The following is a 19238-nucleotide window of genomic DNA, read 5'->3' on the forward strand; positions in this document are numbered from 1 at the left end:
TTATTTAATTTTTACTACTTAAATTAATTAAATTTTATATTTTACACATTATTCTATTGTTTAAAACATTTTAAATATTTTTAAAAATAATTCTGTTTATAAAATTTTAAATTAAAAAATTGGGATATATTTTAAAACTAGATTAAATTTAAAATTTTGTAAATAAATCATAAAAAATCATGTTTTAATTCAATTTAATAAAAATACTCTTTTTAAAAAATGATATGTAAAATATAGCTTGTGATTTTTTTAAATTTAGATATTAAAAAATATATATTTTTATGCGAAAATATTTTGAAATTTACTTACCATTTACGGTTTTTAGAGAGAGGAAAAGCATTACATTTGCATAAATCCAAATAGTATTTTGATAGAAGCGTGATTTGTATGATGTATCAAATATTTTATATATTGACTGTGCATAAAATATTGGATTTAAATAGACAGGAAAAGTATATATTTATGTATTTTTTATAAAAATCTCTATACTTTTATATCTCACTCGCTATATAAGAAACTTGCCAAACATATCAAGTATATAAGGGATTGAGAGATCGTTATTTTCAAATATCGGTTCGTTCTAAACACATTTATCAAAGTTGTAGAGTCATTTACACCTTCACATCCACGACTAGTGCCAGATATTCCAACGTCATTATAATGAAGAATGAGTTTTGTACTCTTGCGAAAGAAGTGGGAAAATGTGTTGAATAACAATATAAAAAATGTATCCCTCTCACTCTACCATCTTTGTGAACATTAATCGTTTGCAGCCGTTTCTTCTCTTGCTTTTCCATTTAGTATATATTCTTACCTTACAAAAATTGACAGTGTAGAAGATTAGCGACTTCCAACAGTGACATGCTTGATCCTTAAAAGTGCAATACCTGGTAGAAATGTAACCAGACTTTATGTGTTTCTCGCAAATATCCATTGATAAAGTATTTTTCGTTGAAATCGTTTCTGTCTCGTACTACAATTCTCAGTTGGAGTCGATAAATCAGGATCTTTAAAATGTATTCTAGGAAATTTTATGTCTGAAGAGATACTGTACACTTGTAGTGTAAATGTCGAATTTGAAGAGAAATATACCCCGGATCTCCATTTCAGATAAGCTTATTGTGTGATTTTTCACATGGAAAAATACACTTTAAAACGTTTTCATCTCTAAACGTCAGTGGCTTCTTATATAATAACTTAATTAAAATTTTAACTAGTTTGTTGTTTTTTCCTTCTATTTCCACTGGCAATAATTTGTTATTTTGTTAAAGAACGTAACCCGAGTGTAAATTAGTGAAGCTGTTGCTGAAGAATAGAATAAGCGAATGTTTCTTTTCATTTTCTAAAGGATATTTAATCAAATTGTTTATTACAAGAAGCGTCCTTTGTTCTTTAATAAATGCCTTAAGAATAAATTTAGGTATTTATTAAACTATATACAAAATTAGTTGGAAGTGTATATAATATATTACTGAATTCTTTTTTTTTATAATAAATCGATAATTTAACTAGATGTAACTTAATGTTGCATTTTTTGCTCAGTATTAAGCATCCCGCTAAGAAATTTATTTATTTTTTCTTTTTATACTTAAATAGAAATATATTAAATTAGAAAAATGTACTCATTCTTTATTACGATAATATACTTTAATGGTTTAATTATCACAAATAATTAAAACATGCAAATAACTAATTATTCTAATCATATCTTAATTACAGAATTTGTAAATAGTTTAATAAAAATTACAGTCAAAAAGTAAGAGAATTCATTTGTAAATGTCTCGTAATTTATTCTTAATAAATTAAAAGGATTCGATCAAAGATATATTTGCATTTCACTCAAGAAAGAGCTTTGTCTGTTTTCTTTTCTAACCTTGTTAAGTACCCTATTTCTACTGCCAGTATTATCGTATTTTATGTTCTAGGTTTATAAATTCTACAATAAATCCACCGTTTTATGGAACTCAGGATAACAATTTTACGATGGGATATTCACAATATACAAGTTGCTACCATTGTTTTGTCATTCTTGTTAATACAGTGAAATATGCGTGAGAATTTTATGACGACAGTAAGGATAACATTCCGATAACTAGTAAATGCAAATTAATTTTAACTCAATTCTTCGAAATTAGATTTTTTTTTTAAATTGAAAAATCTTATTTTTTAATTATGTAGCACTGTAAAAAATAATATATTTTAATCATATTTTTCTTTTTTATATTTTATTAACATTTTTTTCGAATAACCTTCAGTCACGTAAAGTTTTAGTGCCCGTATTGAATAATTTTCTGGGCATACTTAGAATTTTCACGAGTCATTTTAGGTTATTTGACTCATAAATAGCTTTATGATATCTAAGTTCACTTATCTGATTTTACGGGTCAAACAGCAATGATCACTTTAAGTAAAATAGAAAATAATTCGTCTTGGGAAACATACAGAACTCGTCAGGTAGAAATCAATTGAATAAGGAAACGTGTTTAAGTATACAATTCCATTAACATAATTTACATATAATCAGACTTTGAAGGAATATATAAGAGAATTAACTTTGTTATATATGTAAATAAACAAATATATCGGCTGTTAATTTCTTAAACGAATACGTGTTTAACATTTTCTGATTGAATTTTAACTTAAATCCTTTTGTAAATAATATAAGAGTAAAAATTGTTGTGACATCGTCACAATGCCGGGTTGCAATTTTTAAACATGTTTAATTTATTTAATTTAAAATATATGTTTTCCATCTCAAATTAATAGTGTCTTACCCCTGTACATCATACTTTTCCTGATAACAACAGGCTTATGCCGGTTATCTTGTAAATCCATTCTGGAAAACATTTTGGAATTAAAATTATATGATTTCCGGACTAGACCGTATGTTCGCATATAGTTAACTAGAGCCTCCTTCCCCTAAGATTTCCATATCTGGTCTCGATTTTCATCTGTATAACTCGAGAGTAAGGAAGGACAGACAACAGTGGGAATTTATAGGCGTACAGTTTTTCAAATTACAGCCCAATAATTATAATTAAATATTTTTTACTAATTATAAATATTTTACTAAATTATAATATATTTTACAGTGTTTAACTGATTTTTTTCTTTCATTATATACTTGCTATTCGATAGGAGGCATGAAAGACTAAAATGAACTATTCTTCTACTGTATATATTCTGTGCTATTCACCTCTCTATCACACTTCTACGTTATTTACTCCAATTCAGTCTACTATTCAGTCGCTATTCTATTTAATTTCTATACTACCTATTTCCATTATTCATGTTAGAAACCATTTTACTTTAACGATATGTATATTTATACACCATTTTTTAATAAAGTGTTTGCTAGCTTAAATTACAAGTAAATTGTTTAATTACATAATAAAGAATAAAATGAATTATAAATAAATAAATAAAAATACTACCTAAATTTTATAGAATCTTCAGTATTTAAAAAGCAGATAAAAAAATTCAGTGAATGTAATACAATACCCTTGATCCTTTAATATCAAGTCTATTCATTGATTTAATTTTCTACGATTAAGTAACTGTATCCTACCAAAGAAAGGAAGTATTCTATTATTCAGAAGAACATATATAGTAAATGGAAGAGAATTAATACAGTAAAAAGCAAATTTTTCTTCGATAATTCGAGTAATATTCTATCCATAAGTAATTCATAAGTAAATTTTTTTTCTACATAAAAAAAAGAAGAGAGAGAATCTTATCAATGTTGCAGAATCATCTTCTTTTAAAAAACTCAATTATGGATAATCTTATTGCTATCTTACAATTTCAAATAAAAGGTTATCATTATTTCTGTCCATACGAGAACTTTTAATTATCTTTCTTATTGAATATTTAAATAATAATAATAATAATAATAATCATTTTTCTTATCTAAAACAAAATTAATTCATGTTTGCAATTAAGAAATGATGCATTTTTAATATACGACGTTATTTTAAGAATTTCTAGTAAAAAATAAATTTAAAAATTCATTTTTTTAATGGTATAAAGTTTTATTTATTGCCATCATTATCATTACTAGAAGCTAATTTAGTTGATTTTAATTTTTATCACTTTATTTTTGAAAATATTTTAATTCATATTTACTAATCCTGTTTTATACCATAAGGTTTTTAGTTGTAATTAATGACTGTAGCTACATGAATTATAAATAAAATATTATATAGTTAATAAGAATAAATTATTTTGAAAACAATTCTTTTAAAATTCAATAAAAATTATTGTTTTTTTAACACTGCTCACATACATTTTCTCTGTCTACTAACAGAATTTTTAATTTATCAATATTTATTTTGACTTGTTGCATTTATATTTATCAAATTAACAAGACAAAACTAACTTAATTTATTAAATTATGGAACTAAAAAACATTTACTGTACTTTTTCTGTTGTAGCCTTTCATTAATATATTTAAGTTAATAAAAATCTTGAAATATATTTAAATAGAGCTGTAACGATTTATTCTTATGGAGTCATAATTATAAAAATTCTGTTTAAAAATCTCACTAAATTTAAAAAAATGAATTAAAAATAAATATTATTTATATAAAAATAAAGTATATATGTATATATTTATAATTCACATAAAATAATTAAAAAAAATTGAGTCTCAAGTATAATGCGGATTTTTTTTGATAAAAAAAAGAAGATTAAGAGGGAGAGAGAGGGGGATGAAAAAATACAAATAGATCTATTTGATTTGCATTTTTTTTCTCTGTCGAGTATGCCTAAAGTTGGTTAATTAATGAAGTCCAACTTTGACTAAAAGATGGTATGTTTTTCATTTGGTAATAGCCCTAGGATAGAAACATCCTGTTTGGAATGTTGCGAAGCAAATTTCTTCGATAAAATAATTACCCTAAGGAAATTCCATCAGATTTTTTTTCTGTTTACAACACTGTACATATGCAGTTTGATTCTTCTTCTTCGTCTTCTGTTTTTAATCGTCATCTTTTGTTGAATTCCTCAAGGAAAAGGTTTTATCAAAGAAAATTTTCGTCTTATGATAATTTCTTATTCGTTGTGTGATTATTGTAAACAACATAATACTTATCAAAAAGCGAAATTTAAAAAAAAATAAAACAAATCTCTGGAGGTGTAACAAATATGTTAATTTATTTATTATTATTAGGTATACGAAAAATTTAAAGAAAAATGCAATAATAATAATGGAAAACGTTTGTTGTGATTTTTAAAAAAATATTTGTTGTAAAAAAATTCGAAATACATTTTTAAAGGGATAAACATGTTTATAAACATTGAACTCTTGTAAATTTATATAAATTTTGGAATATTTAATAACATATTATTTTTATATTTTCATTTAAAGATGTGTATAGGCGAACTTCCAATAATAAACACCTCTAAACGGTGGTCATTTTTCACGAACGTTTCGTTTGAAATGCATAAAAAATAACCTCCAAACAACGGCCATTTTTGTTTCTTCTATTCTTCTGACTTTATAATAATCTAATAATTAATAATCACATTAATATTATAAAAATAAAGTTTATGATTTGCAAATTAATAAAAATAATATGAAAGTTTTTATAAATGAATTTTTTGGAAAAAAACTGAAGTTAAATAATAAATTTCTTTCGATAAAAAAAACATTTAATTAATTTGTGAAAAAAAATATATATATATAGAGTATTTATAAGTAAAAATAAATTTAATAAAACATTAATAAATTATAAATTTAATCTATTCTGTTAGATTTAACGTACAATTTAAATAAAATCATATAACTATTTTTAAATTAGTGCCGAATATACGATTAAATCAGAATTCAATGTAATTATTCTGTTTAAGTTTCTTCTTAAAACAGCTTTAATTACTTTATAATTTTATTTAAATCTTATTATTATTTTCCTAAACGAAATTAGTTTAGTGAAAGTAATGATTATCCTTTAGTTTTTCTTTGAAAAACATCAAATAAAGTAGAAAGTTTGAAATAACCAATAAATAGTCTTTAGTAAAGGAACGTGGATGATTTATTGATCTCTTCTTTAGCACAGAATTCTATCATTTTAAACTTTATTAAGTCAATTTTCAAGATACCAGATATCTTGAGTGCAGTATATTACGAAAAGGAAGAGGGACAAAAGCATATTTTTAATAGGTAAACTCCATCAAAATCATTGTATACTATTTCAAAAAAATCATCTATCTTTTCTACATTATTCTAAAAATCATTCGTAATAAAAAAAAAACTTTACGAAAATAACAAATAAATTAAATTATCATTTTCATTTTTATAATAAATATTTCATACAAATCCTTAGCATAAATTACCCTTAGCGTAAACAATAACATTACCATAATTTTAATTACTTATTGTAACTTTATATAATAATAACAAATCTCATTAAGTGGGTGTTTCACTAATTATATTAATTTATAAAGTATTTTGCAATAACTCTTATAAAATTATTTATAAAATAAACGAGAATATCGATAATTAATATAATACTGTAAAGAACATTATTAATAATACAGTATATAAAGTACGGTCTATACATATGTACCCTTAATAAAAATTAATGTTTATATGCTTTTAAATATTGTAATAATAATAAATAATTCATATAAAGATGTATTATTGACAAAATTCCAAAACGTATCTGCTTTCCTTCCATATATTTAATGATGATAATTGTAGTAAATAAATATTTTAATTCCATTTACAGATGTGATACAGTATACAGTATAAATCATATTAAGTAAGGAGTATCACAGCACAACATACTATTTTTATGGAATATGTAATACATATAATAAAAAGAGTTATCAAATAACATTCAATGAGATGTTTATGTATTACTATAGAAGTAATTCGACAACGCACTGTGACATAAATGTTTGCTTCAACATCATATGTAAGATAACTATTGTCGTAAGCAATACAATCAGTCTTTGTCCTAATCTCAAGTTATAAGGATTTCTGTTAATCTCAGCAGTAACCTCCTCACTTGTTTTCACTTCAGAAAAGAAAGAAGAAGAGGAGGAAAAAAATCATTATTTGGCTTTCTGGAACGAAGAAGTGTAGAAAAGAATCTTATATCTACAATAGAAAAAATTCTTTTTCTTTCGTTTTAACTCAAGAATTTTAATCTATAAAACAATTTTACATTATTAAAATATTAAGTTTATATGTATGGAGCGAATACATTATACCATTTATTTCATTGGTATCTATTATTCTGTACATTTCTATCATTATTAATTGTAATGTAAGCTTTATTCAAATACTGCTATTCAATTTCTAGTAAGTTTAATATTTGTTATATCATGCTTTATAACTTTATATTACATAGTGTAAGACTAAACTACTCGTATATATCAGATATCTCCAGAGATATCGTTTGCATATTTATTCGCTAATATAGCAGCATAATTATGATTGATATAACTGAATAATTAATTCTGCGATTCATAATTGTATAAAATTAATATATTAAAAAATAACATTATTTCTATAATGTATCTGTTGTTTCGTATTTATTTTTAATGTTTGAAATCATTGTTTGCTTAAAAGCAGTACCAAAATTTAAAATCGATGTTTTATAATAGAAAACAAGTTATTAATGTATTAAATATACTTTTTCTTAAATAGTTCTTAAATATATTATATATACATATATATAAATTAAGTCTTATTAATTATAATATAGTAATGAAAATACTTTAAAATAATTAATTTTATAAATTTATAAGTATAATAAAATTTAATTTATAGATCACATTGCACATTGCAACTTATGTTTAATTTGTTAAAATTATATACTCTATAATTTTTTATTGTTTTTTATATAATCAATTTCTCTTCTCTTCTCTTATAATTGTTATTGCTTAAAAGTTCAACTTTATAGTTTTTTTCCTAGATTAATTTAAAGATGACTTTAGTTGAAATTTTCTTCTGTTTCATAAGTTAAAAAACATTTAGCAGTTAGCAAAGAAACTTTACAGCTACTTGTGTTATTGTCACTCCCAGATCACCTTTTGTCGAAGGTTTTTCTTTATTTCTGACGTCAAATGCACGTCGTTCGACAACTACTCTTTTTTTTTCTTTCTGTATCACCAAAACAATTCTTTTTTTATACACGATTTACTCAAGCGAAGTGTTTAGCAGAAAGCTATAGCCCTTTCAGCAGAAGTGTCACATCTCTTAAATTCATTATCTACTTATTAAGAAAAAAAAAGCAGAGTTGAGGCTGTTACCAAAAGTGCCAATAACAGCGCAATTGGGCGAGGGGTGGCAATAGTAAAGAATGAAAATCCTGGGAGATTTCGCGCGATATTTGAGTAGAAAATTTTTACTATTTAAAAATTCCGCCAACAAAATAAAAGACTAAAGAAGCTGGAACTCGTATGTAAATTTTGTTTTTTGTTTCTTTTTTTTAATTGTTGTTTACCTGTAAATTTTTTATATATAAAAAAGGAAATCTATAACGACAAAGACGAGAATAACGAGTAAAGAAATTTTCAGCAGAATTTGTGTATGAATTATCGAATAAAAAAATTGATGCAATACAAATACGTCCGGTAAAAGAACAAAATAAATCGTTGAAGTAGCATCCAACAGAAAGTCTGAGTATAAACGCTGAGAAATATGGTCTGAAGCAGTGCTGAATCGATTTCTACACTCTCCCCTAGCTGAAGGAATGGTATCTTCCACATGCTGCACCAAAACGTTGAGACGGGGCTGAGCAGGCGTAAGTTAGTTGGAATACTTCTGATGACCCAGCAGGACATAGACTCGGCTAACTCTTCCAACTTATCTTTGGATTTTTAATAATAATATCAATACATAAAAATAATGGACAAATCGTATGACACGACGCTTGTGCATCTGTTGACTTCAGCTGAAACTGTCCCTTTTTTTCTGAACAGTGAAAGCTAAAAAGTACCATAAAACACGTGGGAAGTATGTGGTCCGATAGAGTTAGTTGTTGGTTCTCGACTATAGTCTTTTCCTTTATTGCTCATCCGAGAGGATTGTTTTCTACAGGTAAGTGATACAGGTACATTCGCTAATGTTTCGCGCCTGTAAGATAATCTGAAATCGCTTTAACTATACGATAATTTTAAAATTAAATTTCGCCTTATATAATATATATATATATAAGCTATATGTATATATTACGTGTTCGAAAATTAAAATAAAATAAAATTACGTGACGTTTAAATTAAATTACGTTTTGTAAATTTAAATTAATGTTAATAAACGGTTACAGGAAAAAAAAAATTTTTATATCGTGATGTTTAAATGATAAAAATTCATAAAAAAATAATCAAAATTTTATGGATTGGAGTAGATTACCCCTCGAAGAAAGTTTATATTATTTTTTTTCGAATATTCAAATTCTTAAGCAACTTGTTTAACAGTTGTAAAATATAAGCAGAAGAATTTATATGCGGGAGGAGAGAAATTACTTACATGGTAGATAAGTGGATTTCGAGTCTGTAACATTTTTGCTACCCCGAATATCTTTTTTTCTTTTTTTTTTCTATTTTTCTCGTCGCAATTCTCTACTATTCGCCAAAAGCAATAAATCTACTGATTTAGGAACCGTATAAAATATCTGAAATATAAGCGCAGTCCAATTGCAAAACTTCTCCGGATGTTCTGAATGTATTTGAATTACTATCTAACGATACCACCAAAGCATTTTTAGTTTTGCTTTTATTTTTTCCCCTTTTGGTTTTTATTTTAGTTTTTTCTTTTCTTTTATTCTTATGGTTTATTTTCTAAAATAAAACTATATGTCATTTTACATTATATCAATGGAAAGAATATTTGGAATTCTGCATGTTTCCTATAGAGGAAATTAAATATACTTTGCTCGGTTCTCACTAAATTCACTTTAACAAACCGTTATGTCGTTTTGTATTGTCTACATTCATACTCATAGAAAGTTTGAAAAGATAAATATATATATATATATATATATATATTTTTAAAATTCTTTAAGGAATTTTTCCCTATAAAATTTCTATAGTTTACAGCCATTCCGCGACTTAATATTGCTTTAATTGCCGTTTACTTGTTTTAGTAATAATAATTTAAGTGCTTCGTGGTAGCATACATTTCGTAATATCAGAATATGTTGCAAAAATCAGATTAGCCTCTTATCTTCGGGCATGTAGATAAGTTGTGAAGTCGAAGGTACTAGAGATATATCAATAAAATATTATAAAAGCTTATCTCTGTTGAAGTTAACAGGTTCGAAAGCTGTAATAAAACAGCAAAGGGCTTTAAATATTCTTTATAAAATATGTCTTGTAAGTTTGATAGCATACTCTTCATCTTATTATTGTTTAAATATAATATTAAAAGAGTAGATGTGTTTCGTACGACAATGGCCATGTCAATTTTTTTCTTCGTTTTATTTAAAAGAGATTGATCATAGATAAATGCATAAAATTAATACTTTAACCGGTATTTGCACTCTAAAGACCTGAGTTAAATTACAAGTAAAGTTCATTAACTCTAAATGAAAATGCTGAAGTTAGCGAAAAGTCACATTGTCTATAAATTGAGATTCTGATAAAGTACAATACACTTTACTTCTTCTTTTTTTTCTAATTCATCTCGTTCAGTTGTTAATCTAATAGTTTGAAAGAATCTCTTTCAGGAGAATAAAAAAATAAATATCATAAAAACAAAAAATAATTAATTGGCATATTAATTAAAATAGATTTATAATATAAAATATATATATATATATATACGATTTATTTTAATTAAATTATATATTAATATTTAAAGTTTATTGACATGATTAAATATTCACAATAATTGGATTTTTATGATGTTATTCTTTAATAAAATCTTTTTGTTTTTTTAAAAATAATAATGAATATTTTATTGAAAATTTATACGAATAAATATTAAATTGTTAAATAATTGGCCTTATTCCAAATATGAAGTAAAATATCGTCGAATTTGTTCATTTATAGAATAATATACAATAGATAAACATAAATCATACAGAAGCCTATGCAAGGAATAAAAATGTATCATTGTATAGATATTTCAAACTGTAGGCAAGAACATTTATCACATTTTACACAAAATATAATAGATTAACATGAAAATAAGATAAGAATTTTAAAAAGAAATACTTAATATAAACGTAATAATTTTATAATGCATAGACATCTACTATGTTAAATATAAGTATATTAATCATGTTTCCTAACTTAGAAACAATCATTTTTATTTCCGAAATAAAATAAATTTTACATATAAAAATTTCTTTATTTAATGCATTTAAATGGATTAAAACTAGGAAAATAAAAATAGAATTTTTATTTAACGAAATTAGATTTTTCAATTATGTTTTATAATCCAGACATGTAATATTTTATTTTTTATTTTCTTTAATAAATAATTTTAATACAAACGTGTTAAAAATTTCAAATATATAAAATACTACCGCTGTGATAGGAAATCTTGTTAAAGCTAGTTAAAGACAAACATAGGATTACCTTTTTCAATTACGATTGTGATTGCTAAGTAGAATTTCTTTGTAATTGGAAAAACAATCATTGTCAATCAGCTTTGTTGCGATTAATGTTAATCCCCAAAACAGATTTTACTATTGTAAACGCTTAACTAACGCATTACGTGTTTGGAATCGGATAATTGAAAAATTAATTTTTACATTTTTATAAGAAATAAAGTCATTCTTCAATTATCTATACAATAGAATATACAAACATATATTCTTCTCCTTACTTTTTATTGTAGAAAAATTTAAAAAATGTTCTTGTATATTTTTATCGTGAAGTAACATAGCAACAACAAAATGCACATAACATTTCTGTAGAGATATATTTTACTGAATTTAATGACTGCAAATATTTATATATATATTTTTGCTTCTGACTACCGGACCACTTTAATAACTAAATTTCCTTATCTAGAGTCTCCTAAGGGGTTTGTTTAGTAAATACATTAAAGATTATAAAGTTCTAAAGTTATATTCTTAATTGCTTGAATTAATTTTTACACAATTTCCATTAAATAATGAAACAAGAGCAATAATTTGAAATTACTTGAAAACCCGATACTTAAATAGGATTTTAGTAATTACTAAATCTGATTCGAGTTTGGTATTAGTGGAATAATAGGTTTACCGATAATCGCAATATGTTATCAATCAGTGTGATCTATTATCTTAGTTTACTAGAATAACATCGCCTATTGGATTACATTTTCTTGTACTAAATAGATTGATTTATCATTATGAAATTTATTACTTGCAGCACTTTAAACAATGAATTTACTTTTCATAACTATTTTTTTTTTCTTTCTTCTTCTTTTTCTTTGATATGAGTTGCTAACTTGCCACTTGTTAAATAAGAAAGATAACTTATCCTTTGAGTAACAAACAATTCATTCGTATCGCCATTTCTAGTGAAGCATGATCAGCTTGTATGGGTTTATCCTAGACTGCACAAGTCTCCTTACATTCTTCCAATATTGTAGTACAGACTTTTATGAATCAATGTTATGCTTATTTTTATTGATTTCATAAACAATATAAACTTATTAATTAAAAATATATCGTAAATTTTATGTTAAAATCACTTAAAATTACATAAAAATTAATTAAAATTTACGATTCGCCAATATTTTATACATTAAAATGTATATTATTTAAAGTAAAAAATATATATATATATATATATATATATTTATTGAAATTTATATATATATATTCTGAATTATGCAGTTTTTAAGGCTGAAATCATGCCATAATTAAAGATTTAATTCTTTAAATTTCTGAAATATAGAAAATAATTCATTAAATAGAAAGCCTGGTAGAAAATTTACTTATTTTATGAAGTTTTAGGAAGCAACTTTGACTATGACAAGAGTTAAAGAAAAGTATCAAAAAAAATCAATCGACATATGGATCAATATTCGGTCTGTGAGCATTAGATTGCACTATTTCAAGCAGATTGCATCATCTCTGACAATTTTGATTAAAGAAATGCTCAACCAAGTGGAATATTTACATCCTTCTAAATTGTATAGAATACTTCTTCTGCATTTTCTCCCCTCGTTTAAAATAAAAAAAAATAAATAAAATTTATGAAACTTTTTAAAAGAAATTACTAAAGAAATTATACAAATTTTCATTATTTTTTAAAAGCTTATCAAAGTTATAATAATTTACTCCTGAGTGAGCCATACTTAATATAATTTATTCAGTAGTAAATTGTACAGAAGTTTTTGTTGTTTTTTGTTTTTTTATTTAACTAATTTGCATTATTTTTCTTTGTGGAAATTTTTAAATTGTATGGATTTTACTTTTTTCTAGCATTTTCAACACATCGAGAGCAATATCCCTGAAGAATTTCATTAGTATTTTAGATTTTAGTGGTTTCCTTCTGTATAAAAATATCCTTTGCCATTTTACCTACTCCCATTTTATTACATAATAATCCAATATATTAATCAAATAATTTACTTTATGTTCCGCATTTAGCATACTCACTTTCTGTCATAAAAAAGGTCAATGAGATTTAATTATCTTTGCAGCGACAATTATCTTTCACTTCAAATGAAGTAAGATTATGTCAGAACCTTTTAAATAATTCCTTTTCATACATACTGTATAATGCTTTATTGAAATGCTTTCATCTGTATTTAAAACAGGTTACAAGTAATAAGGTTGTAAAATGTTAAAATTCATTAACAACGATAACAATGGTTGACACTTAATGAGGATTGATTCAAAATAATAAGAAATCTTACAAGATATAAATTTTCGCTTTATGTTTTTAAGCTATTTTAATAGCTAATTTTCTTAAAAAGATGACAAAGTATAGGTTAATGAAAGATTATAAAATTCTAAATTATTATTATCACACCAAAGCAGAAAGTAAGAAGTGTAAAAATCCATAAAGACACTTTTCACTTTCATTAAATTATAATTGGACAAATTTAAATCATTTTCTATCCGTCATAATTAGTAAAAATATTTGGGTTTTCGATATTTAATTTGATTTTAATGATAAAGTTTGGTAGCTTGTTATACAAGCTAGTAAACTATTCGTGTAGTGCAATGTTTGTAATTTTCTGCAGAATGACCAATTATGGTTGATAAGTGTCCCCTTGAGATCATCCACTTAACATCCTTCACAAAGTTCAAAACTATCTTCTTTAATAACATTATATTTTATTAAAAATTCAAGTTGACTTTCTATATTTATTTATTTTATGTAAAACTTAATTAATTAAATAAATATCATCCTGTATAACTTTTTTATTAATTAATATAAACCTTAATTTAATTTTTAAGTGGTTTCTTTTTCATTCATTATATACAAGGTATAAATTTAAAATTAATTTATAAATATATATTTTCAAGTTTAAATTTGATTGAATTTTTATGTTTTTAGATAAATTTCTTGATATTTTTTTTGAAAAAGTTTTCATTAAAATATACTTCTTATACTTAAATTCGTACAAGACATATTTACTATTTACTTACGTTGCACAGTAAATATACAATCTAGTCTACAATCTAGTTTATGTTTGAAACATTCATATATATTTTTTTCTCGTAAAATATATGATTTAAAATATATATGCATTGAAAATCTCAAGTGTTTTCTTTATAAACACCCTTAAAATGTAGTGTTTGTTTCTAAAAATAGGATTTCAAATCAAGCATTAATATAAAATTTGCATGATTGTTAAAGTTTGGAGGAAACAACAATATATCAATATATATATATATATAAATGAATATTTTATATTCTTATCACATGGCAAAAATTCGTTATAAATGCAAAAACGAATACTATCGACGAAAATTTTAAAATTTTAATAAATCGCCCGAGGCTAAGTAGAATTTAATCTTAAAAGTTAAAGCTTCTATTCGAATAAATAAATATATATATATACATATTTAAATTCTAAAGTAAGACATATTTTAATTAAAAATGAAAATTAAATTTTAGATTAAAGAGTAGAGCCATAATGATATAATAAATCTTCAGCGAATAAAGTAAAGTAAAAGAAGAAAATCTCATCGAAATCAATGACAAAGTAAACTGCGGAAGGTCTACAATTTCTCACTTAAACCTGCCATCGACAACACAAAATATTACAAAACCACTTGGCATAGCCTGAGTTTGACAATGATATCAGGAAAGACGTTGCCCCTGCACATTTTCAGGATATATCGACTGCTATATGGATAAAGTTGCACTCAATCCATTGAACCTTTCTCGTATTTAACCTTACTATTACGCTACATTTAGTTTATGAAATGAATTATACAGATGATTAATGAATACATAAATTTACAATCTGAAAATCTATTAAAATTTGTAACGTTTACTTATTTTAAATCTTATTTTATATCTATGTTTTAACTTGCTTAATGATTTATGAAAATTTTAAAATATAAAACGTAATTTATTGAGTAAAAATACTTTATATATATATATTTTATTTATTCATTTTATGTATGTACAGTATACTTAACCTAAATTATTAACAGTATACAATATAATACATATCACATCTTGTTTCTTGTAAAATTCTTAGAAATGGAAAATAAATTTTTAAAAAATTGCATTTTAAGTAATTTTTTCGTATATTATTAAACATTTTGGCATGAATTTTCCATTATTTGTGTTTTGTTTTTTTCAAAATAAAAATTTGAATTTTTACGCCAATTAAATTGCTAGTTTCAAAATATATTATTACGTAATAATTAAAGCATTTCGTTATTACGAAACAATTAAAATTTTCGAAAATAACATATGATTTTTCAAATATTTTTCGAATTATTTTATTTTTGGAATATCGAAGATTGTATTAAATATATAAATTAAAAATAAAAACTGTTTTTTTTAATAAGATTAAACACAGAAAAAACTAAACAAATTTTGTTTCTTTGTATCTTAACTTTTTATGAATGCATTTTAATTAAACTTTTTTTAAAAATAACATATCATATATATATGTAGGCGTGTCAAAATTTGTGAAAAAAACTGAAAATTTACATGTACAATGCATATATCTGATTAATAATTTTTTTTAAATATATAGATGCAACGAGCTTACATTATCTATCGAATGCAAACATTGCTCAAATTTCTTAAACTTTTTTCCCTCCAAATTTATATCTTTGATCTTCTAATTAATGTTTATCTTTCCTCCACTTTTTCTGCTTTTTTTTTGCAGAAATTTCTCTGAAGTCTGTTTTTTCCTTATATTTCTTTATTAGTTAGTACTTTTTCACTTTATAAAATATTTACCAAAAATTTAATCATAGTCTAAAAATAGTTAATCAGGAAAGGTTTATAAAAATTAGTTTTTAATTAATAATTTAATTTCTATCCTGTTACATACACATAGAAACTGTATTAAATATTTATTGATTGAGGTACAGTACAAAGCATCTGTTTACTCTGTTAGAGGAATAGAAAATTTATAAAAAATATAACACAAAGTTAATGAATAAGTGTTGTAACGATTTATTAATGTATGAAATATAATTATACAGTTTATATTAGTGTTTCAATCGTTCCCTGTAAGATACTCTTAGTTAATTTTTTCTTCGTTAACCCCTGAGAAATTTAAATATTCTTTTAAAAAGTGTAGAAAATTCAGCTTTTTTTCAATTAAAATAAATGTAAAAAGAATGTTTAATTTTAATAGAGAAACTTTATTTTATTTTATATACAACTAGGCTCCTTCCTCTTAAATATTTAAAAATATATTGTATCAAATGCAATATTTTGTTAATTTTTTAATAACAAATATTTTTAAATTAAAGATAAGAAGAATTTTTATTTATTTTTAATGAAAAGTTTGATTTTGGTAATTACACAAGATCAAATTTTAATTTATCTTGTGATTATTAAAAGGAAGAAATTGTATGTTTACTGAAAAAGGGTCTTATTAAACAGAAGGAAAAATCCTTTATATTTTTTCTTGTTTATAAATATTTTATATAATATATTACGTGTTCTATATGATAAAGCATGAATTTTTAATTAAATCATCGTCATTTATTTTGAATTCTATTATTTGGAATAAATAAATAAAACTTCTATAAAATTCGTACATAATTAAACGAATAATTATAAATTTTAATGAATAAATATAAATCTAAGTGATGAGAAAACTAAGCAGCTCTTGTATGATTAATTTAGTCGTTAGCGAGAAGAAAGGAATATTTATATATATATATGTGCACCTATTGAGAAAATTAATTTTATTAATGTTTACTGGTACTGCTTCTATATAAAGATTGTTGTGGTTCTATTTTAAAACAAATGATCAAAAAAATTGAATATTTTAACGACAATTTTCAAACTTTGAATAAATTGTTTACATTGAAAAGTTTGTTCGTTAGTCAATTATTAATAATATACAAATATTTATATTTGTACCAATACTATGTACTGTATAATAGACAAAGTCGTGACAACTTCAGAGTACAGCATATCGGTGATATTTTTAGAATTTTAACAACAGTTTTAACATTTTAAATGTTAATATAACTGTAAATAAATTATACACATTATATTCTTTAATTCCTAATAATATATACGTGTATATATAAATATAGATATAGATAGATACTTATTGGAAGAATTAATTTTATTAGTGTCTCCTGGTTCTATCAGTATGTGCAATAGAGAAAGTTATAGCTCCATTCTAGATTATATAATTGATATTCTAAGTATTTTAACGACCATTTTCATGTGTCAAATGTTAATACAGTTGAACCTCTAATAACGACCTACTCCCAATAACGAACACCTCTAAATAGCGGCCACAATAACGAACAAATAGGACTAAAAAATAACTTCCAAACAACGATAATTTTTTGTGTTTCTTCAGTGGCCATTGTTTAAAGATTGGATTATATAACTCTATATTTACATGATTTTTTTACCCTTTTTAAATGCTAATATTTATATACCAAATACTAAGAAAAATAAAAAATTTTCTTAAGATGTCTTGTATTTTCTGAGTAATTTTTTAGTAATAAATAAACAACAAAATATGATAAAAAATAATAAAAGTAACAATTAAATTCTATAAATTATTTATATATTTAATAATAAAAGAATAAATTTGCTAAATATTTATTTACTTTTTATTTATTAAATATATAAATTATTTATTTACTTTAATAAGTATTTTAAAATATAACTGATTTTTAATATTTTATAATATATATATATATATATATATCGAATGGCTTCTTACATATAGAATATATATATATATTCTTCAATTTTAAAATAAATTTACAAAAAAGTTTCTTACGTTTCGAATTCTATATAAAATTTCTTTGATATACTTTATAAGAAAAATTGATTCAATCTGAAACTGGATATTAAAAAAGTTTTACTACTATAAAATGATCATATTTTTTCGTTTAAAAATAACTCGAGAATCATTGGTTAACTGAAATTTCGTTACTTCCAATGTTTCAGAAATAAATTAATTTTTTTTCCTTAAATTTATTGAAAAACTTACTAAAAATTCTACAAAATTCATAAAGAATCTTGATGATAATCTGAATAAATTCAATATATTAATCAAATTCTCATTATAATATTCTTATAAAATTAAAAAGAAAATTTGTAGAATTGTTATTTATGGGCTTTTTTTTTACAATATTTTAGTATAATAAAATTTTAAAAAAATTAAATATCGATTAAATTTGAAGGCGTTGTTTAATAATTTAATAGTATCCTTATGTTAGAATTTATTTTTTTTAAAGCTTCGAGTGTGGGAAAATTTATGCTGGAATAAGAGTTGTGAAGTATTTTTAAATAATTTACTTGTTTATATAGTTATTTTTTTATTTTGTTTATCATGAAATAAATATTTTAATTCCTACCAAAAAGTTCTATTAAGTACTGTATCAAATTTTTTCAATTTCTCCATTTTAAAATGAAAACTTTAGATATATTAATAAAATTCTATGTATGTTTTTGTGTTTAAGTCAGAATTTTAATTACATACTTGTTACAAATTACAACAAATAATAAAAAGATATAAATTTCCAACATTCATTTTATATTGTAAGCAAGTTCTTTCATCTTTTTAAAGGATTATCCTTATGTTCAACTTATAAATTATAGAAATAAATCGTGAATCTAATTTAAATTTTCTTAGAATTAATTCATAAAAGTTTATAAGC

At 23.3% G+C, this 19238-nt stretch overlaps 1 protein-coding gene across 3 annotated transcripts in view; it reads left to right on the forward strand.

Moving 5' to 3' along the window:
- Nucleotides 1-8733: 8733 nt before the first annotated feature.
- The window catches only part of LOC136984755 (synaptogenesis protein syg-2-like), a 59898-nt gene continuing 49393 nt past the window's right edge, over nt 8734-19238 (forward strand). For all 3 annotated transcript variants that reach the window (XM_067281865.1, XM_067281866.1, XM_067281867.1), the window contains exon 1: nt 8734-9049. In XM_067281865.1, coding sequence (XP_067137966.1) covers nt 8968-9049 — 82 coding nt within the window. In that variant the 5' untranslated portion in view covers nt 8734-8967. The remainder of the gene's footprint in view (nt 9050-19238) is intronic.

This window comes from Centruroides vittatus, unplaced genomic scaffold, assembly GCF_030686945.1.
Source record: "Centruroides vittatus isolate TY-2023 unplaced genomic scaffold, ASM3068694v2 contig_927, whole genome shotgun sequence".
Lineage (NCBI taxonomy): Eukaryota > Metazoa > Arthropoda > Arachnida > Scorpiones > Buthidae > Centruroides > Centruroides vittatus.